General features: G+C 53.7%; 1 protein-coding gene across 1 annotated transcript in view; it reads left to right on the top strand.

Annotated features, from left to right (window-relative positions):
* Ajap1 (adherens junctions associated protein 1) overlaps nt 1-25,915 on the top strand; it is a 66,244-nt gene extending 40,329 nt beyond the window's left edge. The window contains exons 4-7 of the mRNA XM_042701992.1: nt 9,821-9,908; nt 12,143-12,385; nt 14,176-14,307; nt 24,776-25,915. Of these exons, the coding sequence (XP_042557926.1) occupies nt 9,821-9,908; nt 12,143-12,385; nt 14,176-14,248 (404 nt within the window). The 3' untranslated portion in view covers nt 14,249-14,307; nt 24,776-25,915. The remainder of the gene's footprint in view (nt 1-9,820; nt 9,909-12,142; nt 12,386-14,175; nt 14,308-24,775) is intronic.
* The last annotated feature ends 1,026 nt before the right edge of the window (nt 25,916-26,941 follow it).

Below are 26,941 nucleotides of genomic sequence, written 5' to 3'. Positions count from 1 at the left end.
CTAAGCTATGGGAAGGGGCTCATTTCACTAACAATGTCCACGTCTGCTCTGGACCAGGGTTGGCTTCCGTGCCAACGTTTAAACCTCTGGGTGGGCTGGCCGTCTGTGTCATTGGGGCAGTATCTCGGGAATAGTGTACATATTTGTAAAGAAATCAAACCAGTGTTGAGCAGAATCAAACTTCTGGCACGGGTGCTCCTACGTTCCACCTCTGTGACAAACACCTGAGAGAGAGCTTGTGTAGGAGGAATGATGTGTTTTGGCTCATGGTTTAGGACGCTTCCGCCCAGGGTGGCCCCATTGCTTTCATCTCCAGATGAGCCTGTCGCTTCATGGTAGCCAGGAAGTGCAGAGACTGCCAGGAAGGGGTCAGGAGCAAGATGCCCTTCCCCAAGGCATGTCTGCAGCGACCAAATGCCTCCACCCAGGTCTCACCCCCCACCGTCTCCCAGCATCGATTCATTTATCGATTCACACCTGGAACCAGGCCTACCCAGCGCCTGTCTCTGAGACTCTGGGTAGATTCTGCCAAAGCCACAGCATGGTGGTACCACAGCACGAGCATCCTCTGGGCATATTCTGAGCACCTGCTGTGTGCCTGCAGCCTCAAAATCTGGGCAGCTTCATTCCATGACCCTCCTGCCCAATGCATAGAGTACGTAAACCCAGTGTGGGGCCTCCTGGGGAGGTGGTCCCAGGAGAGGCACAGCTGGCTCCGAAGGGCAGGAGAGCCCTCGCCTCTCCTCCAAACATTTAGAGACAGGTGCAGCCTCTACTGGGATGGCTGGGGTGGGGCCTCTGCGCAGCGGGGGTAGGATGCAGCTTGGCGTGGTGCTCCTGGGAATAACAGAGCCGGTGTCCAGCTGACACACAGATTCTAGGGCGGCCCTCCTGCCACGCCTGTCCCCAGGGGGCTGCTGATGGCCTGCAGGAAAGTTCGTCGCTTTCCGAGCCGCCAGCCCTTCTGAAGAATGTCTCACTGTCCCCTCGAGGCCTCGGCCTCTCTTTAGTGCCAGGAGAGGCAGAATTGCCTGCCGAAGCCTTCGGAGCGGCTTCCTCCGTGGGAATGTCGCCTGCCCCTGGGGTTACGGGAAGGAAGTGGGTCATTTCTGTACCTGCTACTGAGCTCAACGCTCCCAGTCGGCCGCTTCTGTTTTTCAGCAAGATGAACAGCAGACCCACTGGGGATTTGAAAGTGCCTGGAAGTTCTGACTTTAATCCCTTCAAGTCTCCTGTAAGACGGTCTCTACTCCAGCAAAATGCGCCCCGTGGGGACCCAGCTGGCGTCCCTCATCTCAGGTCGCCAGGGACCAAGGCAGGGGCAGGCCCGTTCAGCCCCAACCCCGGATCCTGACTTCTCCTGTCAGTTGTGCCGCAGTCTGAGGGAGTCCACAGAAACCTAGACGGGTGGCCTGGCCGTGCAGCTCTGAATCCAGGCCACTCAGCATTTGCCGCGTTCCCGAGTGATTGCATTCTGGGAAAAGCACAGCAGGGCACACCGCTGGCCCGGGCACTCAGGCCACGCCACAAGCCCCACTCCAGGGCTCTGGGTCTCCTCGCACGGAGGTCAGCCACATGTTCTCAAAGGGCTGGTGCAGATGTTTCAGACCATGGACCTGGTGCCTCCGGGGGAACTGAGGCACAGGGGCAGCATCACGCAGGGCTGCCAGGGGCAACGTGGAGATGAGTGGGCACGGCCATGTCGTAAAACTGTCTACAGAGACAGTGGGCTGGATTTGGCCTGGGACCATGGCTTCCCGCCCGCCTCAAGCTAGAAGCAGCTCTAGCTCCGGAGCGAGCTTGTGTGGGGTCGACTGTCCCATTCAGGGCGTCTTCGCTGGGTGCAGGGTAAGGGCACCTGCGAGCCCTGCCTCCCTGGGGATGGGCCCACATCCCTGGAGAATTCTGCGCTTACTTGGGGTCTTGGCCGTACACTATCCGTTTAACCTCTAGAGGGTCTGTGTACCAAGACCAGCTGTGTATCTACGCCATGGCCCGAGACCCAGGCCAGCGCCCCTCCTCAGCAATGCTCCCACACATTTTCACTCCACTGCTGGGGTAGCTGGCCTCACCCCACTGAGGCTGGTTCTAGTCTGCGTTCTCCTGCGGGAGTAAGATGTAATTATGAGTGCGACAGCGATCCTGAGGTCTGTGAATCCCTCAAAACAGAAGGGGGGAGGTCTTGGGGACCCCTGAATTGCACTGAAAGTCTTGAGGCAACTCTCTGAACCTCCCCCCTTCCATTTACCACTTCTTTGTAGTGTAGTGAGCCGTGCCTGACCAGCACACAGTGCTGGGTGCTCTGTGTCCCCCTCCGGTGTGCACGTCACTCTGTTATGTGACAAACCCCACAGGGCTGTCATCCCCTGCACCTCCTCCCGTCCTGCCCTGCCGTCCCTAGCACTTAAGTGTTCCTCGCCAGGCAGGGCCTGCAGCAGGAGCTTGGGGGAGGGGACTGGAGAGCCGCTGCCCCACCCACCCAGGTGTGGTCAGGACGCGTCTCTGACCTTCCAGCCCAAAGCCTCTCCACCTCAACACCACTGTCCTCTGGGGGCAGCACCCACAATGACAGTGGAGCCACTTTCTGCCCCCCGTTGTCTCTGTACATCACCGCATGTCCCCAGGGGGAGCTCACCGCTTCCCCTGGCACTGAGGTCCTTCCCCGTGGCTCCCCCTGGGGTGAGTCCCCATGCGATGCCAGCTCGGCCACTTCCCTTCCGTCCCAGGCTGGAGGGACTCCCGACGGGATGCGCCTGGAGTGCCTGCATGAGTCAGGCCGTGGCTAACGGTGGTGGCTTCTTTCTGTGTGTCACCTTGGCTGGCAAAGCGTGCCCGGGGAACTGGGAAAGCAGCATCACAGGGCGTTTCTGGGGAAACTGGCAGACAGAGCAAGGATTCCTCCCTGCGGTGGGGACTGGCGTCGTCCAACCCCAGCGGAGAGCTTGGGTAGAAGAGGAAGGCAGAGTTAGGGTGAACTCTCCTTGAGCTGGGCCTCCTGCTCTTTCCGAGACCTTCATTCGGAGACTCTCCATTCATTGCCTCCCAGGTTTCTGGCCTTGGTCTGGGGTGCTCATGGCTGCTCCCTGGCTCTCAGACTTTTGGGTTAGGATGGAACCAACTACAGTGGGGGCTGCTCTGGTTCCCCAGCTTGCCAGTGGGAGGCAATGGGCTCCTTGGCTCCCATGATGAGCTGATCCTCATAACGAATCTCTTACCAATACATCTCTGTGCAGCCTGTGAGTTCGGTTGCAGTGCTCTTACTTTTGGAAGGCCCTGAATGTTTCTGTGTGTCCCCAGCCAGGAAGTCCAGCAGCTGTGCTTTTCTGTGAACATTCACTTTGGGGTGAGCAGTGTCACCCCTCGCCTATTGGACTGACCCCCACAGAACATGCTGCCTTGGTCTCTGCGGTGCCTGCGTGCAAGGGCCGCGTTGTCCAACAAGCTGCCGTGAGCACAGAAATGCCACCGTTTGCCTTGGAAAATTCCAAGGCCATTGTTCCTATCGTCACCCAAGTGTGACAGCCCAACGTGCCGTAAAACCCCCTCACGTGGTAGGAAAGAAAGCCCGTGATCAGTTTGTTTTCGCCACGGACAATGGCTTGTGTTTGATTCGGCTTCTTTTAATAAGACCTTGTTCAAGCCCAGAGATGGATTACCCACTTCCACATCAATCTTCGGGGCCTGATCTTATTACAAACCACCACAAATATAACCATAAAAGCCCCATTGATGGATGTGGAGCTTGGTAATCCATCTGTCCCCATCCATTATTCTGGGTATAATTTTTCATTATCGGGACTGCAGCTGATTCCTAGCACATTAGTATACAGTGGCAATTACCAGGAGCAGAGAGAGCCCCTAAATTAGCAGGAACAATAACACCTGTCAGGAAGAGGAAGCAAAAATCCCCGCACGGCATGCCGCTGGCCTCAGGGACCATGTCTGAATTGCAAAGAGTTTGAGGATGAGATTTGGCATTGATTGACCTTGGCAGTAGAGAGGAGGAAGTCTGTGGGGTTTTTATTTCCCCGCTCCTTGGGGTGTGGAAGATAGGTTTTATTTAGGTGACATCATTACCAGCCTGATCACAGCCCAGGTACCAGGTGGCATGGAGCCCACTTGTCCCGGGTAGGTAGCCCAGGTACCAGGTGGCATGGAGCCCACTTGTCCCGGGTAGGTACGGGATTGGGGGCACCGTTCCTGGTTGCTTATGGCCCCCCAGAGACTTCGTTAAAGAGAATCGGATGTAAGGTTTCAGTGCTAAGGGACATCGTGGGAAAAGTGAGAGGTTGTGGGGGTGGGGGACTTCCTCCTGTGAGCCTCTTTGCATGGTCAAGGAAAGTTCTTTCCAAAGACAGCAGCATAGATCTCGATCACGTGACTGCCTGATCTGAACCTCTTCGCCTTCCTCAAGTTGTTGGGGGCGGGGTATCGTGAATGCTGATAAATGAGACATGCAGCTGAAATATTTCTGAGTACCCTTCAAAAGATTCCTTTGGTCAGCTCTACCTGAGTTTTGATTCAAAAACAAAAACAAAAAACCAAGAGTCCTGTCTGATGAGTTCTCCAAGGAGATCTTAATGTGACGCTATCGAGTCTCCAACTGCGTTGCATGGTTAACCCAGGGCGGCTGGGTATCGAGTGAGCCACAGGCTGGGGCTGTCTTTGAAATCATCTTCACAGTGGCCAGTGGAAGTCCCAGCAGATGGTGACCGTTTGATGATGGAGTGCGAAGCTTCTCTTCTTTTGAACCAAAAAGATTGTAGTTTGAGTCTCAGCCTCAAACCAGTCATTTGGAGCCGACACCTACGTGTCATTCATACCCCCAGCCACCTTTGGCTGCTGTATTCTGTGTGACTCATCAGGGGCTCTGACATCTGTGGTCCGTGGGGCAAAGAAGGCCATCATTGGTGCTGGCAAAGGGAGTTTGGCTGGAATGTGGCCGCATTTGGCATAAGGTCTGTGGCTCCTGGGCTGAGCACCTGTGGTTTGCCTGCTCCCACTCAACATCCGGTCTGCTCTCTATCTGCAAAAAGGCAGCCCTTGCCACCTGCCCTCGTCAGAACTGAGCTGATGTAGGCACCGTTTCCTTCAGCCTCCAGAACTGTGAGCTTGATCACCTTTCCTCCACATATGTAAGGCTGTGTGCTGGAGTGTTCTGTTGTGGACATGCAAAGTTGACCAGTACACACGTGGCTCTTCCTGTACTCTCATTCTGTAAGAAAAGAGCCACCTACCTATAAAGGACTTACATCACAGAGGACCAGATATCACAGAGATGCGTTAAACACCACACAATTTCGTACCTGTTGGTCTGCTGTCTTCCTAGTAGCCAGCCTTTCAAAGAGAAGAAATGACGAGTTCTCCTTCTGGAGCTCCCACTTCCCAACTGCTTCCTTCAAATACTATGGGGACCACTTGTCAAAAGGCTCAGTCTTTGTCCAGCCGCCATTTCTGTAGGGTCTGTAGGTTCTTCTCAAGGCACTGGCTTCTTACGCAGAAGTCTAATAGCTCACAAACCCCATGTGTCCAGCTTTGAAGCACAAGGCTCTTTGCTTCTGGAACAAAGTGTACAAGGAGTAGAAAGACATTTGTCTCTGACCAATTTAGGACCATAATGTGGCTGCCGATCTGTTGGATTTGGATTAGGCATTTGATTTTCTCAAGATCTGCGGAGCAGAAAACTGCCTTTTATCCTGTCTCTGCCAGGGTGACCAAGAGAAAGTCATTTTGTCTTTTAAGCATCAGGCTCCTGATCAGAGAGGTAGAAGAAAGTTCAAGATGAGGTCAGACTGAGTAGATCACAGGTGGGGAGGCTTAACAAGGGGCCCGGCATAAAGAAACTACCCACGAAAGCGCAGCTGCTCTATTATGGTTGTATGTCATCCAGATTCTCGTAGCTGGTTATTAACCACACATCGCTTCTCTAAATTGTAATTGGAGAAATCCAATGGAGAAAATTCACAAAGAAGGCAGGAGAAGGAGGGTCCTCCCAGAGCCATCAAACCTGAGACACGCATTGCCACCTTTGTTCCTGTTCCCCTGACTTCTTATTTTTGACTTCTCAGTTGTAAGTTTAGCAATGTGACATGCAATTACTGCAGCAGGATAGAAACTGTGTCAGGAAGTACGTGCATGGGGTTGGGTAGATACAAAGATGATCATGAGTGGAGCACGTTTTTATGAGGCTCAGGAACTCCACGGACCTCAGGCAAAGGGCGAGGGTCCTGCTCCTAGAGACCTCACTGACAGGTCAAAGCCTGGTGGTACCCTGGGCCCCCTCTGGCAGAGCAGAGAGCAGAGTGCTCAGTTCCTGCAGGGGGATTCTTAGGACCTATAGAAGAGGCCTGCTCTCTCAGGCTGAGCCAGTCCTGTTGGCATCTGCCTGTTGGTTCTCCTCTATCTCTCTTTACTCTTCGATATCACCTGTCCCTGAAGGTGTTAATTCTTCCTACCTTGGCCCAGAAGCTGGTCCATTTTGCCTCTGAAACAAAGATCTAGTTCTTACCGTGGGATATGGTATATAACATGCCCAGAAATGGCTGTCTGGGAGCCCCGAGATGGGCAGAGAGCTTCCTCCAAAAGACCTCCTCAAAGTGAAGGCCATGGGGCACGAGCGCCTGCCTCCAGGAGAGTTTATTCTCTCCCACACCTGCACCGGGGAGAAGAGCCAGCTTTTGACCTGAAAGGAAGGACAAAAGAGGCCGTCCGGCCAAGTCAACAGCTCAGTTAACCAAGCCCAGGCTCAGAGTCCGGCAGATTTGTGTGAGCTTTGGCATCACCAGGCCCTCCGTGACCCAAGGACAAAACAGACAGTTTTTCTGCCACCACTGCGAGCTGTGTCCGGGGTAAACAGGATACCTGTTGGCCCTTGTGGCCCCCCATCAGGCCTGTGTCCTCCCTGCCGTGGGCTTCATCCTCATCATCCTCTTCGCCATGGTGGTGAGAAGCAGTGCCTGACTATGATCAGGGCGTGGTGCTGCTGCTGATGTGGGTTAGGACGCGTGGATGCTGACCCAGGTGGCACTGATGAGGATTCTGCTGATGGCAAGGGGGTGGCCGTCACAACCACCATCTTCCTGACCTCCGCCACCCTCATCACCATCCTCCTGCCCTTACCATCCCCATCAGAATCTCCAGTCATCACCACCACCACCATGGTCCCCACCGCCACCTCCACCCTTACGGTCTCCGTCCTAATTCACCATGGCCATTACCATCGTCATCATCCTCATCACCGTGGTCTGCTGGTGCCTGGGTATAGTCAACAGAGAGGGAGTATCCACTATGTCTGAGGGGCCCCTGGAAAAAGCCACGCATCGCCACCCACATCATATCACCACTTAATCAAGATCACCTCGGCCACAAACATTACGACCACCATCATCACCATCACCACTGCCACCACCATGCTCACCATCGTCATGATGCTCACCAAGACCTCTGCTATTCCTGCCGCCTCCTGCACGGTCCGCGTCACGCCTACGACATCCCTTTCACCATTGTAGTCGCCATCCGCATCACCTCCTCTCATCCCAGGGCCCGGGCTAATCACCAGCTCTTCAGGACAGAATAGCTGTCTCCTGCCTGGGTCTCAGGGTGTGTGTCTGGGGGAAGGGGAAGAGGACACAGAGCAGGTACTAGTGTCTCCGTGGCCATCCGTCATGTCTCTTCCACCCCTCCTCTGCCCACAAGGTCCTGTTGGGTTTCAGGGAACTTGGTGGAGGAACAAGAAATGGCAGGGCTGATGGGCGTGCTGTTGGTGGTGAGGATGGGAGGGGTTTTTGTGGTTTAAATTGCTTTTGGCCCCCTTGGTGGGCTGGTTTGGAGGACTTAAAGTCTACCCCAGGTCTCCGGGAGATGGAGAATTCACGCAGTGATTTATCGCAGATGTCACAAGCTAGGCACGGGCAGAAGCAAGGCCACACTGGCCAAGCTCACTGTGAGTGGTGAAGTTTCAAAACAAAGCCCCACAGCGGCTGTGCCCTGAGGTTGCTCCCAGGGTTGGGGACCAACCCCGGGGGGGCCACCATGGGCGAAGTGTGGCATGTACGGGGTGGATCTTGAATCAGTGGATGGAAGATGGCTGGCAGGTGGCCACGACACTGTTTCCTAGCAATGCTCTACCGCCCCGCAGTTCAGGGTGGGAATCCCTTGTGACAAATGGCAGTCGCCCCCAAAGAGGAAGCAGTGGGGAGGCAAAGCGGATGTTCAGCTCCTGACAGCTTTGAATCATTACCAGAGATTCCTCCACGAGGACTGTGCTCAGCAGAGAGGTAACATCTGCTGTGGAGACGGCCAGGGATGCTCCCAGCTGCCGCCCTCGCCTCAGCAGAACCCAGGTCTCAGGTGTGCTGGGCAGATCTCTGCTGCCTGACGTTGGGATTGGGGATCTGGGGTAGGGAGATGGGTCTAGCACCCCCGGGTCTCAAGCTCCTGGTAGCTCATCCCCGGGGGCGGGGGGGGGGGGAAGCAGGGACATCTCCCTGCAGCTCTGTCGCTCGGTCCTCCGCTGCTGGGGTTCGGTTCTCCACTAGCGGGATGGAGCCAGGGCGATGACGCCAGCCAGGGCTGGCCCTAGATCCCAGGTCCCAGAAAGAATGTGACAGATGTGGTCAGGAAGGAATGTGGTCAGGGTGGGGACCAGAGGCAGGGGCTGCTAGAAGCCTGTCTTCCTCCTTCAACCTCCATCTTTGGCTGGAAGCAGATGAGAGCGCGTTCCTGCCCCTCGGCTGGTCAGACTGGCCGCTATGCTGTGGAGTCAGCCTACCCTTCTCGGCCTGCCCTGCCCACGCTGCTGGCCCTGCCGTTTCTGCCCCATGCCAGGGAGAAGGCCAGGGAAGAGAGGCCGAAGGGCCGCTCCTCCCCAAAGGAGCTCCTGCCCTGGGCCCGGGTCCTTCATTCCTGGAAACTCAGTGGGAAATGAAGCTCCCGAGGAGGACTCTGGAGAGAGGCAGAAGCCACCAGTGCCCCAGAGGCTGCCAGGCGGTGGATCTGCCTTCCCCTAAGAAACCCTGGGCCCAACCCTTAGGCCAATGTCTCGCCCTCCAGGGTCATGACTCCAGAGCAAAGGGAGGGAGGAAGAGGTGGCGGGTCCTCAGCAGAGATTTCCTGAAGCCAGGTGAAGGCAGCAGGAAAGCCCTGGCAGGTTCACCTGCCCTTGGACCATGTCAGGGCTTAAGGCCTGAGAGAGACTGGCACTTGGAGCCTGCCTGCTTCCCTCCCTCCCTCCTTCCTTTCTACCCTCCCTCCTCTCTTCCTTCCTTCTTTCCTTCCTCTCTCCCTCCCTTCTTCCCACCCTCCCTCTCTTCCTCCCTCCCTCCTTTACTCCTTTCCTCCCTCCCTTCTTTCCTCCCTCTTTGCTTTCCTCCTTCCTTCCCTCCCTCTTAACTTTTCTTACTGCCTGCCTTCCTTCCCTCCCTTCCCCTTCTTCCTCTTCCCTCCTTCCTTCCTTCCTTCCTCCCTTCCTTCCTTCCTTCCTTCCCTCCTTCCTTCCTTCCTTCCTTCCTTCCCTCCTTCCTTCCTTCCCTCCTTCCTTCCTTCCTTCCTTCCTTCCTTCCCTCCTTCCTTCCTTCCTTCCTTCCTTCCTTCCTTCCCTCCCTCCCTCCTTCCTTCCTTCCTTCCTTCCTTCCTTCCTTCCTTCCTTCCTTCCTTCCTTCCTTCCTTCCTTCCTTCCTTCCCTCCTTCCTTCCTCCTTCCTTCCCGGGAGAGGATGGTCTCTGTGCCCACGGCTCCTGCCAGCAGGTGTGAAGGGGCATGGGCTGCCCGTGCCCGGCCGGTGGTGGCAGCCGCAGCCCTGACCCTGTCCCCTCCTCTGCAGGTCTGGCTGTGCATCAGATCATCACCATCACCGTCTCCCTCATCATGGTCATCGCTGCGCTCATCACTACTCTTGTCTTAAAAAATTGGTAAGGCTTGGAAATGGGGGCGGTGGGATCCCTGGGGAGGCTGTGCACAGGCACCCCAACTCTGCAAGCCTGGGCTGGGATCGCAGCCCTCTGAGTGGCTTTTCCCATTTGGATAGAGACCCAGGCAGCCCCAGCCCTGGGCCCTTTGGCTGCCGTCAGCTGTGGCTGGCCCTGGCCTTCCCCAGCTTCTCTGCCATAGCGCCTCAGGCTGCTCCTCTTGCCTGACCTTCGCTGGGCCCAGGATTATCTCCGGATGCATAATCCCTGGGTGGCTCCCTGAGCCCCTCCCTGTGGGGTCCACACTTGGTGCCCAACCCTCCCCATGGTCGAAGGGGCGGGGCCTGGCCAGCCTAGCCTGACCCTCCCTCCCTCCCTCCCTCCCACCCTCCCTCCCTCCCTCCCTCCCTTCCTTCCTTCCTTCCTTCCTTCCCTCCCTCCTTCCTTCCTCCCTTCCCTCCTTTCTTCCTCCCTCCTTCCCTCCTTTATCACTTCCCTCCCTCCCTCCTTCTTTCCTCCCTTCCTTCCTTCCTTCCTCCCTTCCTTCCTTCCTTCCTCCCTTCCCTACTTTCTTCCTTCCTCCTTCCCTCCTTCCCTCATTCCTCCATCCCTCCCTCCCTCCCTCCCTCCCTCCCTTCTTCCCTCCTTCCCTCCCTCCCTCCCTCCCTCCCTCCCTCCCTTTCTCCCTCCCTCCCTTCCTCTCCTAGTCACTCTGTGTCTGATCTAGGTTGCAGCCTTGCTGTGGGCAGCTCACCTCCCCTGGCTGCTCCTGGGAAGTGGCCTCCTTTGAGGCCAGCCCTCAGTGCCACACACCTGACACTCCCACCCAGAGAAAGCCAGGGAGGGAGCAGCTGGGCGCCGCTGCTCCTGTGGCACCCGCCTCTCCCCTGGTGTATCACCACTCCCAGGGGTCCCCTGCTGCTGTGGGGTGACAGGAAGACAGGCCTGAGGGAGGCGGGGCTGAGCCTCGGGAAAGGACTCACCACCGTGGAACCCCATGACAGGTGGCATGAGGATGGAGATGGCAGGACCCCACCCAGGCCATGCCCTTCCCCCTGGCCGGGTCCCAAGATGCCTCCTGACCCCTGGCCCTGGTTTGCTAGCGGTGGGGAACGAGGCCTTCTCAGGCAGGGACTGGCCAGGGAAGGGGCTCCCAGAGGCATGGCAGGACCGTCTCCATGGTCCCTGTCAGAACAGAGAGACCCTCTCTGCAGAGGAGTCTGAGGCCTGACACAGACTCAGAGGCAGCTGGGGGCCAACCCTTCCCCTGGGCATCCGGTGTGCTGGAGGTGCAGCAGGCTAGCAGCAGGTGGCCAAATGCTGTTCATGACCTCCTCCTCCTCTGTGTGGGGCTTCAGCCCTGGAGCAGTGTCCTTCACGGGAGGGTGTGATCCCCTGCAAGACTCTCTCCCCACCAAGGGGAAACAGAGGCAGGAGGGAGGGAGACCCCCAGGAGCCTGGACAGGCGCCGGAGGAAGGGGGTGTATGGTTTCTGGTGAGGGGGCACCCCCACACTGCAGGGGAGCTCTCCCAGATTCCCCTCTGTGAGCTCGTCGTCTGAGTGCCCCCGGGGTTCCACGGGGCCTCTTGTCCAACCCCACACACAAGGGTGGTCATCCGCTGTGGCCGCCTGGGGACACGGGACAGCCCCCTGGATGCCCCCTCAGGGCTGGAGGACAAGCCGCACCGTTTCCTTCCTGTGATCGTTCTCCAGAGGCGGGGAGGGGGGAGGGGGAGGTGTCACCACTGCCCAAAGCTCCCCAGAGAAGGTCCTGTGGCACCTCACCATGAAGGAGCAGCCGCTCGGACCGGTCCCCCTGGGACTCCCCGCTACCCAGGCCCCCTCTTACCAAGGCTGTCTTCATCCTACTGAGACATCGGCAGGGAAACTGAGTCAGTACCTCCCCCCCCCAGCTGACGCTCTTCATGCATCTGCTTACCCCCACGACCCTCCTGGCAGTTCATAGCCACATTTAAATTTTAAATTTTGTTTTAGCTAGTTTATATATGTATTTATTTCCTTCCCCCACCCCCCCCAAAAAAAAAGATTTGATTGCTTGATTGTGGTTGGTCTTTCTGAAGAGGCTGGAAATTGCTATCTGATAGGAAACAGTTATGGTGGATGCCTGGAAGCCAAGCCTTCTGGGAGGAAAGCTCCAGAGCCTTGTGTGTGGTGGGGGAGGGGTTCGGCCCCTACCTGCCCCCACCCCCACCCCCAGCCTCTCCCTGTCTCCTAGCTGTGCCCAAGGTGGGAACACTCGGAGAAACAGCCACCAGCGGAAGGTCAACCAGCAGGAGGAGAGCTGCCAGAACCTCACCGACTTCACCCCGGCACGGGTACCCAGCAGTGTAGACATCTTCACGGCCTACAACGAGACCCTGCAGTGCTCGCACGAGTGCGTGCGGGCATCTGTGCCCGTCTACACCGACGAGACGCTGCACCCGGCTGGGGAGTACAAGTCCACGTTCAACGGAAACCGGTGAGCACAGATCCTGAGCCTCCGGGCTCCCGGTGGGCCAGGCCTGATCAATGCCATGAGTAGCCCAAGTGTATGGCGGGCAGGGCTGGGGGGGCAGAACCTGGACCCAGCTGTGTTCCCTTGGCAGACCCCAGACTCAGGCAGCGGAGTGGGAGGGGTTTTCCTCAGCCCTCAGTCCCCACTGGGACTTCTCCCCCTGAGCCTCAGAGTTCAAAGCCAGCTATGTAGCCCACTGGCCTCACTGAAGATCAACAAATGACCATTGGTCCCTCCTGGAGTCCGAGTCTTTGAGACCTCTCTCCCCCACCCCCATCAATAAAATGTCAGCAGTGAGCGTGGAGGAAAATCAAACAGCATCCAGACTCCAGGAGCAGTCATCTCTTATTAAATGCTTTCTTTTATTATTCATGTACGATCTCGCAAAGAAGACGTATTTCTCCAGCCATCGCTGGCAATATTTACAAAACCCTGAGTCAGCTTCTGAAGGTTTGTCCAGAACTAAATTAAAATATCAATAAGCTATTTCTTTAAGTGAGCGTGCACTCCTGCATTAGTTTGTAAATTAAAACAGAAATCCCCAACAACTGAAAAAAAAAAAAACAGGAGCTGGTGGGGGTGACACCAGGCCCCCCGAAGCACCCCTGAGCCACAGGAGCTGGTGGGGTGACACCAGGCCCCCCGAAACACCCCTGAGCCACAGGGTGTGAGGCCACTTCAGACAGTCCCCAGGGACCAAGAACCCCAGGCATCTTGACTTGCAGTCAGGACTTTCGTGTTCTTCCGTGATCCTCAGGGGTCTGAAGGCAGAAGCTCAGCAGCCCAGGTATGCAGGGGACAGCATGGAGCCATTGGTACTGCATCCTTGTACAGCAAGGGAGTGGAGTACTCGTCCCATGCAGGATTCTCCAGTGTTCTCTCCTGGGTGCCTCCTTCCTTCTAGGAGGGCCCTCCCAGCCCAGACACCACAGAGCCCCTTTTCTCGGCCTTTGGTTCTCCTCTTAGATATTTGGGGAGCTCTGTAAGAGCAGCCCCATCTCCCAGAGGCCAAGTTCATGAAGAGCCGACAACCACAAGGTTGTGTGGGTGGGCGGGACCCATGGCTGTCTGATTAGGGCTTGGGTGGCCCTGGGAGAACGCGGGTGCTCAGGGAAGGGGCTGCAGGCTGCCTTTCTTCCTTTGCTTTGCCCCCCTTGCTTTCTGCGCTGTGCTGAGGAGCCTGATAAGCACATGGTCGGCCCCACCCGAGCCCTGGTGTCCTGGCACAAAGGCCGAGAATGGAGGGGTGTCTACAGGGGGGCCCAAAGTTCTGCTCTGTTGCAGCTCGCTGGCCTGGGGACAGGGTAGCTTAGCCTCATAGGTGACAAAGTGGGAGGGTTCCACCTTAAAAGCCAGGCCTTGTCCTCTCTGTCATGGGCAATAAAGAATATCACATCTCGGCCACCAGGGGATTATATATTATGTCGTATTCTATTACAGTATGTATGTTATTGTATTTGTAAGTATACCCTGAGCTCAGTGCTTGTCCTGCAAATTCCAAAACCCACATCATGGTGCTGGCACAAGCAAGGGGTAGCAGGTACAAGTCTTAGCGTTCCTTCATCTGAGTGCCAGGCCTGCATCCTCAGGTGTGAGCCTGGCTCCCCAGTCGGGCCTGGGGGTCCCCTCCTGGGAATGCTGGCAGGTCTCCAGACAGCATCCTGACGCGTCTCCCCCTGCAGGCCGGCGCTGCCTGCCCCTCTCCTGTGCTCTACAGACCCTGTGACCCCATCCTGTGCTCTCTCCCTCTGCAGATCTTCCTCTGCGGATCGGCATCTCATCCCTGTGGCCTTTGTGTCTGAGAAATGGTTCGAAATCTCCTGCTGACTGGCCGAAGGCTTTTTTACCTCCTGGGGGCAGGGCAGACGCCATGTGTCTATTTCATGGTAAGCATGCTGCTCCACTCCTCCTGTCTTTACTTGGCAGGGGTGGGGGGTGGGGGGTGCTGTTGAGGGTCTTTCTCCAAGTGGGACATGTTTTGAAGGATCGCTTTTAAGGATGTATGGGGAGGCTGGATGGCAGCTCTCTGAAGTGCTCTGATGGAAGAGAAGGAGGAGGAGGAGTAGAAGAGGGGGAGCAGGAGAGGGAGGAGGAACAGGAGGGGGAGGAGGGGGAGCCAGGAGGGGAAGGGGGAGAAGGAAGAGGAGGGGGAGGAGGAGAGGGAGGAGGAGAGGGAGGGGGAGGAGGAGGAGGAGAGGAGGGGGAGCAGGAGGGGGAGGGGGAGGAGGAAGAGGAAGGGGAGGAGGAGAGGGAGGAAGAGAGGGAGGGGGAGGAGGAGGAGGAGGAGAGGAGGGGGAGCAAGAGGGGGAGGGGGAGGAGGAAGAGGAGGGGGAGAAGGGGGAGGAGGAGGCGGCAGCTCCCCTGATCCCTAGTGGGGCTTCAGGACTGTCTGGCTGTCCACTTTGTGCCATTCCCGAGGTGGCTGCCTGGCGTGGGCCCCTGGGGCAGGAGCATCACCCCTGGAAGCAGCTGGTCACAGCTCCTTCGCAGCAGGAAGACATTGGGACTGCAGCTCTGTGAGCGGGGTTGGCACCCCCCCCCCCCCGGCCTCAGGGAGGACAAGGAGCAGAATTCAAATACAATTTTGAAATATAAAAATGAGAGATAAGAAAGAACATGATAAAGAAAGAAAGTGGAGACATCTACTAATTTGAAGCCAGGGACCGACACCCAAACAGGATGAATTTTCCACGCTCTACTGCCTGGGAACATTTGGTTTGCTTTCAGTGATATTAATGTGGATGCAAACGTTAAATGGCTTCTCTGGTGCCGAATCTCAGGATGTGATGCCAGGCTGCACCTCACCCAGGGCTGGTGACCCCATGCCCTGTACGTGCCCAGACTTGGGGAACAGCCAGGATTTTCATGTTTGTTTTGGGGGTGATATCAAGCATGCTAGACACCCTCGTTTTTCTCCTGTGCCACCCCAGAATGAGCTCACCCTGCAATCCTCCCATCCCAGGCCTCCAAGCCCTTTGGGGGGCATCAGGGAGGGACCTCTCCTCCAAAAAGTGCTCTTCCTCCTCCTCTTCACCGTCCACACAGAGCTGAGTGGGAATTCCTGTGGACAGAGGGAGAGAAGACTGGGAAGTTGTAGGGGACTCAGTCCGCAGCACTCAGCTGGCCAGGGGGCAGCTACATTCAGTCCAGTATTGTGTTGGTCAGCTCTCGATCCCAGAGCTAATGAGTTATAAGTTCCCTCCACTTTGGGTTTCCAGCCTTACTCCCTGTCCTGAAGACAGAATGTTCCACCAGTGGGCAAGGGCGTGTGATGTTTGTCAGAGGTCTCTGTGGCCAGCAGGGGAGTCTGCCCAGCCTCTGGGTGGCAGGCAGAAGTGTGGTGCATTCTCAGAACAGAGGCTCTGGTAAAACAGTGGCTGGCCACTTTGGCATTGCAGTCAAACTCATCATAGGAGCGTGCTGATTAGCAGTGGGCTCCCAGGACCAGCTTGGAGATGCTCAGTAGGTGCCCATGGTGGGTGGTTCTAACTCAGAAAGTGCATTAAAGGCTCGGCATAGTGGTGCATGCTTGTAAGCCAGTCCTGCCGGAGGTGGAGGCAGAAAGATCATGTCCCAGGCCAAGCTCCAGGCAAAAGCATGAGACCCTGCACAAAAAAAAACAAACTAAAGCAAAACAAAAGATGATGAAGGCATAAGTGAAGTGGGAGAGTGCTTGCCTAATATGCACAGGGCTCTGAGTTCAATCCCCAGTGCTAAAAAGTACGAAAACAACGTTCTCTGGCCTGGAGATGGCGGGTCTGTGACAGCCTCTACTTCCTCTCTGCCCCCATCCCCTGGTTGAGGACCCACAGAATGGGGGCCACTCGTCATCAGCTTCAGGCGGCCTCTGACAGAGGCCACTCGGTCCAAGGCAGAGCTTGCTTAGTCCCCACAACAATCCCACAGGGGTGGGGGGGGGGGATCGGATGGAAGCCAGGGGAAGGGGAAGGGAAATGATGTGTTCAGGGCAGTCAGATTGTCAGCGATGGGGCTAGACTGCCCCCGGGTGCCTAGCCTTGCTGCAGACCCTGCCGCGTAGCGGACAGCTGAGGGACACAAGATCTCCAAGTACACAGGCTTCTCAGGGCCAGGCAGCCTCCTCTGCTGGACAGGGGCCAGCTTTACAGTGCCCGCAGGCTTGAGCCCTGGACCCTTGTGCATGAGAGCAGGAAGCCACAAGAACGAACTTCTACAAATGCCTCCGATTATTTGTTTCCAAATCTCAGGAACCACCTCTCTCCCTCCATCTCATTTGCTAGATTCTTGGATCCCTTCTCCACTGTGTACTGAAGACTCCACGGTATTATTGGGTTCTCCCAGCCCCCCCACTTCTCTGGGCAGGAGCATGAGATGTAGGTACCCCATAGGTGGGACCCCACTTGTCAACCCTGTTATTTCTGAGCACGCCCTGTGTACCTGAGGGGATGTCTCTGGACACAGACAGCTTGAGGGTCCCTCCCTGGGGGCCTTACAAAGCCACTGGGCAGCTGGGAGAGCCAGGGGCCATGGAGATATGCTTAGATGGCTGAGCTCAGCCACCACATTTGTTGACACAGAGTCATGGTTTACACCTGGTGGTTTTCCGTGGCACAGACCGGACCAGGAGGGCTGTGCAAACAGCCTCGTTAGTCTGTGATAGATGCTTAAAGATTCCGTTGCTGTGTGTCCGACAGACTATTTTTCACTCACTGAAGTGAGGGCGTTTGGATTCATGAATCCTCTGATTCTAGTAATTAATGCCTGGACATGAACATCAAGCTGGAAGAGTCAGAGAGAGAGAGAGAAAGATCCCTCAGATTTACTAGGGTACTTATTGTCCCTTAAATAAATAGCAATTAATACTAAAACATTTAATTAAGGTTTAAGAGCCAGTGGAGATATTTATCTCTCACATAGTTGTTAAGACGCTCCAAATGCCTCTTTAATGATGATGTAGCAGGCCGTGCCCATGCCATTCCCAGGCCACCTGCACACACACATGTGAGACCCAGCCATGGCTGTTGGCTTCCCTGCAGACAGGTGTGTGCTGTGCCCAGGCTGCCTCCTCCGGGGCTCGGCCTCCTTCCGAGGTTGCAGCCAGTTCCTGTTCAGATCCTCCTTCAGTGGGACCAGGTTGCTCTGGACAGAGATTAAGTGAAGCTAACTTCCTCTCTCAAAGGAAGGGAGCACCTTGACATTAGCTCCTGTGCTAATTCCTGGCCATTTTTCGTAGGATAGGTAAAGTAGAGAAAACCTCATTAGCATTCACTCCATTTTCTTTCCCCATTCTCCAAAGCCACTTTATCCTAGACAGAGCCTCAAAAACCATCAAGGATCATGAATCAATACAAGTGACAAATAAGTTATCCTGTTATTTGGTTCAAAAATATATTAAAGATACACCTAATAAAAATAAGAAGTGCACCTGAGCTTTCCCACTTTGTTCTTTAAAAAAAAAAATTGCATTAGTGGAGTATCAAGGTTTTGGTATTCAAAGGAGCAGTCTTTTTCCAAAGTCACACCCAGACTCTTTCTAGCTATCATCTGCGATCACATTGAAGAATCTTAGGTTCCAGACGTCCTTTCCCACTGTGGAGAGCTGAACAGTAGCTGCTGTGCCAAGCAGTCTGGCTGCTGTCGGTTTGTTCTGTTTTACAAAAGCAAATGCTGAGCATGAAATCCAGAGAGACCATGATGTTTACAGCCCAAATCTCCCTCCAGGCAGCAGAGGGCAGAATTTATCCCAGATCCCATCTCCAAGATGGCTTTGCAGTACACACAGCGCTCTTGTGTTCACCTGCTTCTTTTCCTGCCCTGGGGTCCAGGACTGGCCGCTCACATCTCTATTGCCTTGTCCGGCCTTCCTCCAGGCCCATGCCAGGCAGGGAGGTCTGTGGAAGTCCAAGCAGACCCTGGAGTGGAGCTGCAGGGCTGGGCAGCAACTTCGGGCCTGGCTGGGAATGGGAGTGAGTGGCTGTGACAGACTCAGCTCCCCGCATGCTCTGAAAGCAGCGTTGCTGCTCCTAGTTTACGGTCGGAACCATTGCCCTTTATTTCTGGTTTTGTGTTGTTGTTTTTTTTTCTGTCCCAAGACATGAGATATGGATAAGCTTAGAGGAGACTTTCTCCTCCAAGAGACTTCTCCTCTGAAAGACTCCAGCCACAGGGAGACTTTGTCCCCATGTGTGGCTCTCAGGGGCTGAGCTCTTCTGAGAGGCTACTGTCTACTCAGGAGCCCGCTGCAAGTGGTACCTGGAAGAGGTGTCAGGCTGGAGGGGGTCGGTCCAGGGCTGCCCCCTGGCCGGGACTTGTTCAATGTCAGCATGGAGGATGGGAAGCACTCCACAGGAAACTGGCCATGAAGGTGGGGTGGCCCTGTGATTCAATGTCCCCAACCTGCTCAGAACAGGTGTGGCCAACAGCGAGGCTCCATTAATAATCAGTAATCAGAGGCCAGGTAAAGTGGCTCACACACACACACATTATGTATATACACATAGATAGACCATTTACGTTATCTCTTATACACACATATACACATACATATATGTATTATATATTACATACACAATACATATGTGCATAAATATGCACCTATGAATACATGCACACATATATCAGAACCAAGAATAAAATCACTAAGTCCAGCCTTTAATGATTCTGTTTATTTGTTTTTGTATCAGTTCTGGGGCTTGAACTCAGGGCCTGTGCACTCTCTCTGAGCTTTTTCACTCAAGGCTGGTGCTCTACCACTTGAGCCACAGCTCCACATCTGACTTTTTGGTGATTCATTGGAGATAAGAGTCTCACAGACTTTCCTGCCTGGCCTGGCTTTGAACCACCATCCTCAGATCTCAGTCTCCTGAGCAGTTAGGGTAATAGGTATTGTTGTGCTTAGGTCTCAGGACCCCCACCAAGAAGACCACCGAGAGTCAGACTTTACAGCTGTTTTAAGGTTTAATTTAGACGGGCTGCAGCTCGGGCCTCCTATACTCTGACACAGTGGAGCCTAGGAGGAGAGCCCCAAGCTAAAGATTTGCAGGGCTTATAAAGGCACACAACCAACCAGGTGTTAGGATTACCACCACGTGTTGCTCTGCTAGACAGAATTTGCTGATCTTAGGTTTAGTTTAAACAAGCAACAAGTGGTCACTGCCTCAAGTACTTTAACCGTTCATTCCCCCCTTTGACTTACGGTCCTGAGACACAATCTTGTGGCTCCGGCCCCAAACTAAACTCCAACAGCTTAGTCCCTCTCTGACCTTAGCCATGAACAACAATACCAATAACAATCAGTGCATTTTTCTTTTCTTGATGCGTACGCGGAGTGGTTGGGTAGGATGCTTGGAGACTTCCCATGTTTCCCCACAGTAGTCCAGGGCAAAGGGGTCAGCCGGTCTGGCGTGGGAGCAATGGATCCAAGCAGCAATGCCATCCACCTTAAGGGAAATGGGTATAGCCAGTAGCACCATGTAAGGTCCCTTCCACCGTGGTTCCAGAGATCTCAAGTTGTGCCTTTGAACAAACACCCAGTCCCCTGGTTTAAACGAATGGGGGGTAGGAATAGAAGCAGAATCATATAATGTTCTAAGCTGGGGCCACGTACTCTTATGCACCACATACTCTTATGCACCAGCTGTAAATAGTCAAGCTTACACAGAAATTCAGTATCATCCAAATCAGCGAGCAATTCAGTCTCAAGGCTAGGGATAATGGGTGGGGGTGTCCATACATAATTTCAAAAGGAGTAAAGCCAAGCTGATAGGGTGAATTTCTTACTCTAAACAGGGCAAAAGGAAGGAGCGATACTCAGTCTGCACCAGTCTCCAAAGCCAATTTAGTTAAGGTCTCTTTTAGAGTTCGATTCATTCTTTCTACCTGCCCTGAACTCTGGGGTCTATAAGCACAGTGCAATTTCCAGTCCGTCCCCAGTGCCATGGCTATTCCCTGACTTACTTTTGAGACGAAGGCCAGTCCGTTGTCTGACCCGATGGTGGATGGAAAGCCATACCTGGGTAGGATTTCTTCCAGGATCATCTTAGCCACAACGTTCGAGGTCTTATGCTTTGTTGGGTAGGTTTCAACCCATCCTGAAAAGGTGTCTACAAAAAACTAGCAAATATTTATATCTAAATTTTCCAGTTTTAATTTCTGTGAAGTCTACTTCCCAATACACACCTGGCCTATCTCCATAGAGGCGAGCTCCTTTTGTAACCGGTTGATTGGGGGCCTTGGTGAGCTGACAGGCTTTACAATTTTTAACAATGTCCTCAGAGTTGATTTCCTTGCCTAATTTTTACTTCTGAGTGTCGGAGCAAGTCCTGCACTCTTCGGGTTCCCATGTGAGAGACCCGATGGATTCTCATAAGAATTCCCTTGCCCAATCTTTGTGGCAAGATAAGTTTCCCCTCACCAGTTTTCCACCGGTCTTTATTTCCTTCTCTGTTTGGGGGTTTATAGGCCATGGGAATTTTCTTTATCCACTCCAAGTCTTCTTGGGAGTACTGAGGCTCAGGAGGCAAAGCTCCTGGCCCTGGGTCTACTAGAGTCAGTACTTCCACTCTGGGCTGGAGAGCCACCTCCTTAGCTGCCTGATTGGCCAAGGTATTTCCTTTGATTATTGAATCAGTTACCTTTTGATGGCCAGGGCAGTGCATAATGGCAATATTTGCTGGTTCCCATAAGGCCTAGATGAGGCTTAAAATTTCTTGTTTGTTTTTAATAGCCTTTTCCTCAGCTGTCAGCAGCAGTCCCTCTCTTGGTAAATGGCTCCATGGACATGCACGGTGGCAAAAGCATACCGACTGTCCGTGTAAATGTTTAGTCTCTTGCCTTTTCCCATCTGTAGGGCTTTTGTTAGTGCCACTAGTTCTACTCTTTGTGCATACGTTCCCTGGGGGAGTGCTTCTGCCCACACTATCTCAGTGTCTGTGGTGACTGCTGCGCCCTCATACCTTTTTCCATCTCGAATGAAACTGTTGCTGTCTGTGTACCAGGTATGCTTGGCATGTGATAGTGGCGAGTCCAACAAGTCTGGCCTCTTTTCCTTGGCACGGTCTCTCTTTTCACGCTCAATTTCACGTTCTCTGTCCTTCCTTTCCTGTCTTTGCTCCTCTGTCTCTCTCTTATTGTAAACCTTTTCCACCGTGGCTACTAGATCCCTAATAGACTTTTCACCAAGTCTGTCTAGAGCCTGCAACTTTCACTTTATATCTGGTGCAGCTTGATTTATATAGGCAAACATAATCATCTGAGCCGACTCCTGGGTCTCAAGATCATACGGGGTATATTGACTAAAAGCTTCCATGAGCCGCTCAAGATATGCTGCTGGACTTTCACTTCCTCCCTGTCTAACATCATAAACTTTGGCCATATTAGTAGGTCGGGAAGCTGCTGCCTCGAGACTTGCCAACAGAGCCTGGCAGTAGACGAGGAGTCATTCCCTACCTTCAACCATATTGTAGTCCCATGTTGGTCGGATCTCAGGAAAATAGGCAGCGATCAGGGCAGGATCTGTGATGGGCACTCCTGTGGGACCAGGGATATGTTTCTGGGCTGCCTCTCGGATACAGTCTCTCTCTTTGGTGGTAAAAAGGACCTGTAAAAGCTGACTACAATCATCCGAAGTGGGCTGATGAGTAAAGAGAATAGTTTCAAGCAAATGAATTCCTGGGGTTTCTCAGAAAAGGGGGCATTTTGGGTCCGCCAATTGTATAGATCACTGGTAGAAAATGGCCAATATTGGGGTTGCTGTTGACCATCTGCATCCACAGGACCTACAGTGCGTAAGGGAAAAACAGCTGCATTAGAAGGGGGGTGATCCCACGGCGGCGTCGAGTGACTGGCCCCTCAGAAACTTTAAGGGCAGGTGCCGAGGGTTCTATAGCTCCTTCCTCCTCTTGATCATTCTCAGGCTCTGCAGAAGGAACCTGGAAAGGGGAGTATGGGGGAGGAAACATTTCTTCTTCCAAGTTATCTCCCTGAAAAACCAGGGGTACCTTTTCTTTTCCTCTTTCTTAGTTTCTTTTTGTAAGCCTAGGGGGCTAGATGGATGGTGCCCATGGTTTCCCATCAGTTGTACAGTCCAAAAAACAATAAACAGTACAAACAAAACACACGCAGGCCTGACAGTTAAAAAAAAAAAAAAAAAAAGCTTACGAAGTGGAGATCTCCCAAATTGGTCTGCTGACTCCTGTAGCGGGGAAGCAGGAGTGGACCCACAGTGGGTGAGTTGGGCCTCGGTTAGGAGGCCATCTTGGTCAGTTCTGGCCCAACACCGAACCGACTCATGCCAAACAATTCTCATGGCGGGGTTCCAAGGACCCCCCTCAAAAGAGGATCTGGGACATCTCCCAGTTCCTCCAGGGTTGTCCTGCAAGTGCGTCTGCTTCTACAATCCTTTACACAATATGAATCGGAGTGGCTGTCCTCACAAAGAAAAATGAAAGTAAAACACACAAACAGACGAATGACAGGAAAAGACAAATTTGACAGCTCTGTTTTACCTTCGGAGTCTGAGGTCTTGGGGGTCTTTGGGGGGGATCCCGGATGAGCCCCCACTAATATGTTGTGTCCAGGTTGCAGGACACCCCCCACCAAGAAGACCACCAAGAGTCAGACTTTACAGCTATTTTAAGGTTTTATTTGGATGGGCTGCAGCTCGGGCCTCGGCCTATACTCCGACACCATGGAGCCTAAGAGGAGAGCCCCAAGCTAAAGATTTGCAGGGCTTATAAAGGCACACAACCAACCAGGTGTTTGGATTGCCACCACGTGTTGCTCTGCTAGACAGAATTTGCTGCTCTTAGTACTTTAACCCTTCAGGTATAAGCCACTAGAAAGACCCCACTTGCATCACTTAAATTTAACTGGAAAAATGGATATAGCAAAAGCTTGCCATTTTTACCGTTTGTAAGTTCACGTGGAGTCCATTCGCACCATGGGGCAGGGACAGCTGCCATGACCAAGCCCCCAGCCCTGGTCCACCTGCAGCTTGCCTCCGCCCAGGCCCTCTGGACCCTGGCCCCTCCAGCCCCGCCCCTCGCATCCCCACCGCTGGCTCTGCTCCCAGCCCTGCCCCTCACATCCCTCCTCCGGCTCTGTTCCTCCAGCCCTGCCCCTCGCATCCCCCTCCTGCCCCACCCCTCCAGACCCTTCTCTTCCTCTTCTCGTCTCCATGAACCCCTCGACTCCATGTGGCTCATCTGAGTGGAACAATACAACACTTGTGCCCCATTTTCTAACTTTGGAAAACTCTAAGGAAGGCACGTGTGCAGGAGGGATAGTTCTGTGTGTGCTAAATTACTTCGTTCTTTCAGACCCCTCTCTGCCCCATTCTAGAAGGTTGGGAGGGGTGCATGGGTGGAGGCTGGGTTAGGAGCAGCAGCAGTAAGGTTAGCAAGAAGGGTCCAGTGTGTATTGGACAGGACAGGACGTCCCATTTCTTTAGGAAGGCGACAAGGGGCCCATAGGGGCAATTTCCCTTTCAGCCTCACAGATGGCCTTTGGGGTAGTGGGACAGGTGAATCGGCATCCCAGGGCCCAGCCTCTGATGTCTAGGCTAGGTTCCCCTGGAGAGGCCATCCTCCTTACCTGCCCCTGGTTGGTAACATGGACAGACATGTCAAGGCTAGGCTTTGGCACAGGTCAGTGATCTATGCTGTACCTGTGCTGTTCATGAACACACTGCAGGGGTCCCTAGCTTTCATGGCTGTTCTTAGCATGTGACCTGGAGCCTGTAGGTGCTCTCTGCCCAGGAGCTTCACCCCTGTTTCCCCAAGTCAATAGGGCAGGAGGAATCCACAGAGAACTTGGTGACACCTTCAACCAGGCCCATCATTGATTCTTGTGGGGTGCTCTTAGGAGCTCTCAGTCACAGCACCACCCATAGGACCTACTGAAGGTGACTGCAGATGGCTGACCAGGCCCTCACAGACAGGGTCCTTGCTTGCTCTTCAGTAAGGTACCGTCCATTAGATGTATTGATCCTTAAGAGTGCTAGCATCAGTGAGCCTCCTGCTGGTGGTGGTTGAGACAGAAAGACAGACAGATACACCAGACGACTGTTGTGGTTCCTCCCATGGGGTAGTAGAGATGGCCAGTGTAGCATCTTCTTAGGTCAAAGTTCTACAGATCCCTGTCACGGGCTAGGGTCACATCCCACTTCCTGGCCCAGAATTCCCAGTGTCCGCTGCATTTTTTGCTGGCCAGTTCATACTCCAAGGCATTCTGTGCCTCCCGAGGCCATGTTGGTGCCAGCTAATGGCTATGGAGAGCAAGTGGGCTTTTCACGCAGCCTCAAGGCTCCCTGTGCCAGGGCCCTGCCCTCCCTTCCCCGACCATCTTCTAATGTCTTCTTCTCTTCTTTCCACACAGGATCCCGTTGGTGAACCTGTAAAAACAAAACAAAACAAAAATACAAAACCTAAAACTAGACTATCTAAGGGAAGCTGCCATTCTGTTTGCCGGCGGAAAACTCACAGAGCGGGACACTCTAGGCAAAATATATTTTTGTACAAATGCTCATGCCTATGGGCCGCCGCCTCCTCCTGGAGTTTTCTTTGGAGAACAGAAAGAAGAAATGCAAGGAGGGGACTGGAGTCAGAGAGCCACGGAGACCAAGCAAAAAGGACAGAAGGAAGGATACCTGACGTCTGGAATTTGTACCACGATTCTGAACCCATGCCAATAATGCCATTATGTGCCATGATCTGACCCCAAAGCTTGGCTGCAAGCTGGAGCCAAGCGGACCACGTGTAGAAATTTCACAGAAAACAGGGGTGGGAATCTTCCGATAGAGTCACTATTTCTGGTTATTATACATATATAAATATATAAATACCAACAGAGACACACATATACACACATACACTTTTTTTGTACTGTAGCAATTTTTGAAGATCTTCAATGTTCCTTTTTAAAAAAAATGAAAGAATTGTGTTATAGGTTACAAAAAAAAAAATCTGATTTATTTAACTTGCTTAGTACGAACAGAATAAACTGGTGTTTTCTACTTTGGCCACGCAGCTCACACACATGCCACATACAGCCACACACACCTGCAGACACACACACACACACCACACACACATACCTGCACACCCGCATCTATACGCATCTATTGGAGATACAGTTCCACAGGTGAGCATATTCGTTCTTCTTCCTAGTAACCTGATGTGTCATCCCTGGGGGCGGCCTCATCAGATGATGTGCCTCTTCAGTGACATCTTGTGTCTGCCAGATGTTTCCTGAGTGATACCCAAGTGAATGCTTTCTTAATCTTGGGCCGGAATTAAGGATGCCACAATTTTCTATATATATGTATACACACACCTGCATAAATGTTACCTTTCTTCATTTACTTGCTGGAAGCTGCTACCTAACAGCCACGTGAACGCTTCCGTCGCTGGCTGCCGACAGGCGGGCCTGAGCACCAGGTTGGGTGGGTGGTGGATTCTCGAACATTTGTGTTATACAAGCGTAGACTGAATTAAAGAGATTTTCCAGTTCCAAACATTAAAGGAAATATATCCGTACACCGTGTGTGCATGTGTCAGGAGAGCACTCAGGTACGCACGGGGGCTCCTGTGTGTTGGGAGGTGAACCCCACGGTTCTGCACTCAAAGCCCAGGCAGCTCCTGCTCGGCCTCTCCTGGGCTGTGGCTGCCTCTGCATGTCCTGCCCCCATCCATGGGCAGACAGCGTGCTTTTTCTTGAGCCCACGAATGACCAAATGCCAGTGGAAATGGCACCCTCTTGTCAAATACTGTGGGCTCACTGTTGAGTTTTATTGTCCAGAGTCCTACCAGGGAAGCAGGAGCCCTTAGTTCTGAGAATCCCCACCAAATCCACTGTTAGAAGCTGCTGTGCTCCAGGGGGACAGCTCCCTCCCCAGCCCCTTCTCATCAGAACACCCTGTGTCCAGGGAGCATCGTAAGGGAACTAGGGAGTCCATCTCTCAGCCTGCCTCTCTCTCCTTGAGAGCAGCAGAAACCCAGATCAAATGTAGGTGTTGATCAGTCTCCAGAGAATGTGTTCCTCCAGTGTGGCCAAGTGCTGCTTGGGTTCCATGAGTGGTCCAATGTGGATAGATGGAGAGAATGTGTCTGCAGCCTGAGTTCAGGCTCAGGAGCCCAGGAGACACCTCGGCTTGCCACTCCTTCTTAGATTGCCAAAGGTCTGATTCTTCTGTGGGACTCAGTTGCCCTCAGAAGCACCTTGAAGTGTGCTTGAGAAGTTTGCTTTTGTACCTCCCCAAATACCTGCTGGTAGAGAGGCACCCACGGAGGGGAGAACATTGCTTTCCTACTATGATTATATTGAGATATGTAGTCACAGCCTTGATGAAAACTTCGGGAAATGCTTGCAGGGTTGGCTTTCTGTCTTATCTTTTTTCCTCCAAAGCTTTGGGACTTACAAAGACAACGCAGACACCAGGCACTGGCATTTGACCATCTCTGGGTTCCTAGAACTGGTCCAGGGGCCTCCATGGTCTCAGCCTCACCTGTCACATGAAACTCCCTCCTCTCCCACCAGAGGTGG

This window comes from Dipodomys spectabilis, unplaced genomic scaffold (genome assembly GCF_019054845.1).
Source record: "Dipodomys spectabilis isolate Male_0828 unplaced genomic scaffold, ASM1905484v1 ptg000299l, whole genome shotgun sequence".
In the NCBI taxonomy this organism is placed as follows: Eukaryota; Metazoa; Chordata; class Mammalia; order Rodentia; family Heteromyidae; genus Dipodomys; species Dipodomys spectabilis.
The sequence above is the reverse complement of the archived record's forward strand: the minus strand, read 5'-3'. Positions and strand labels throughout refer to the sequence as shown.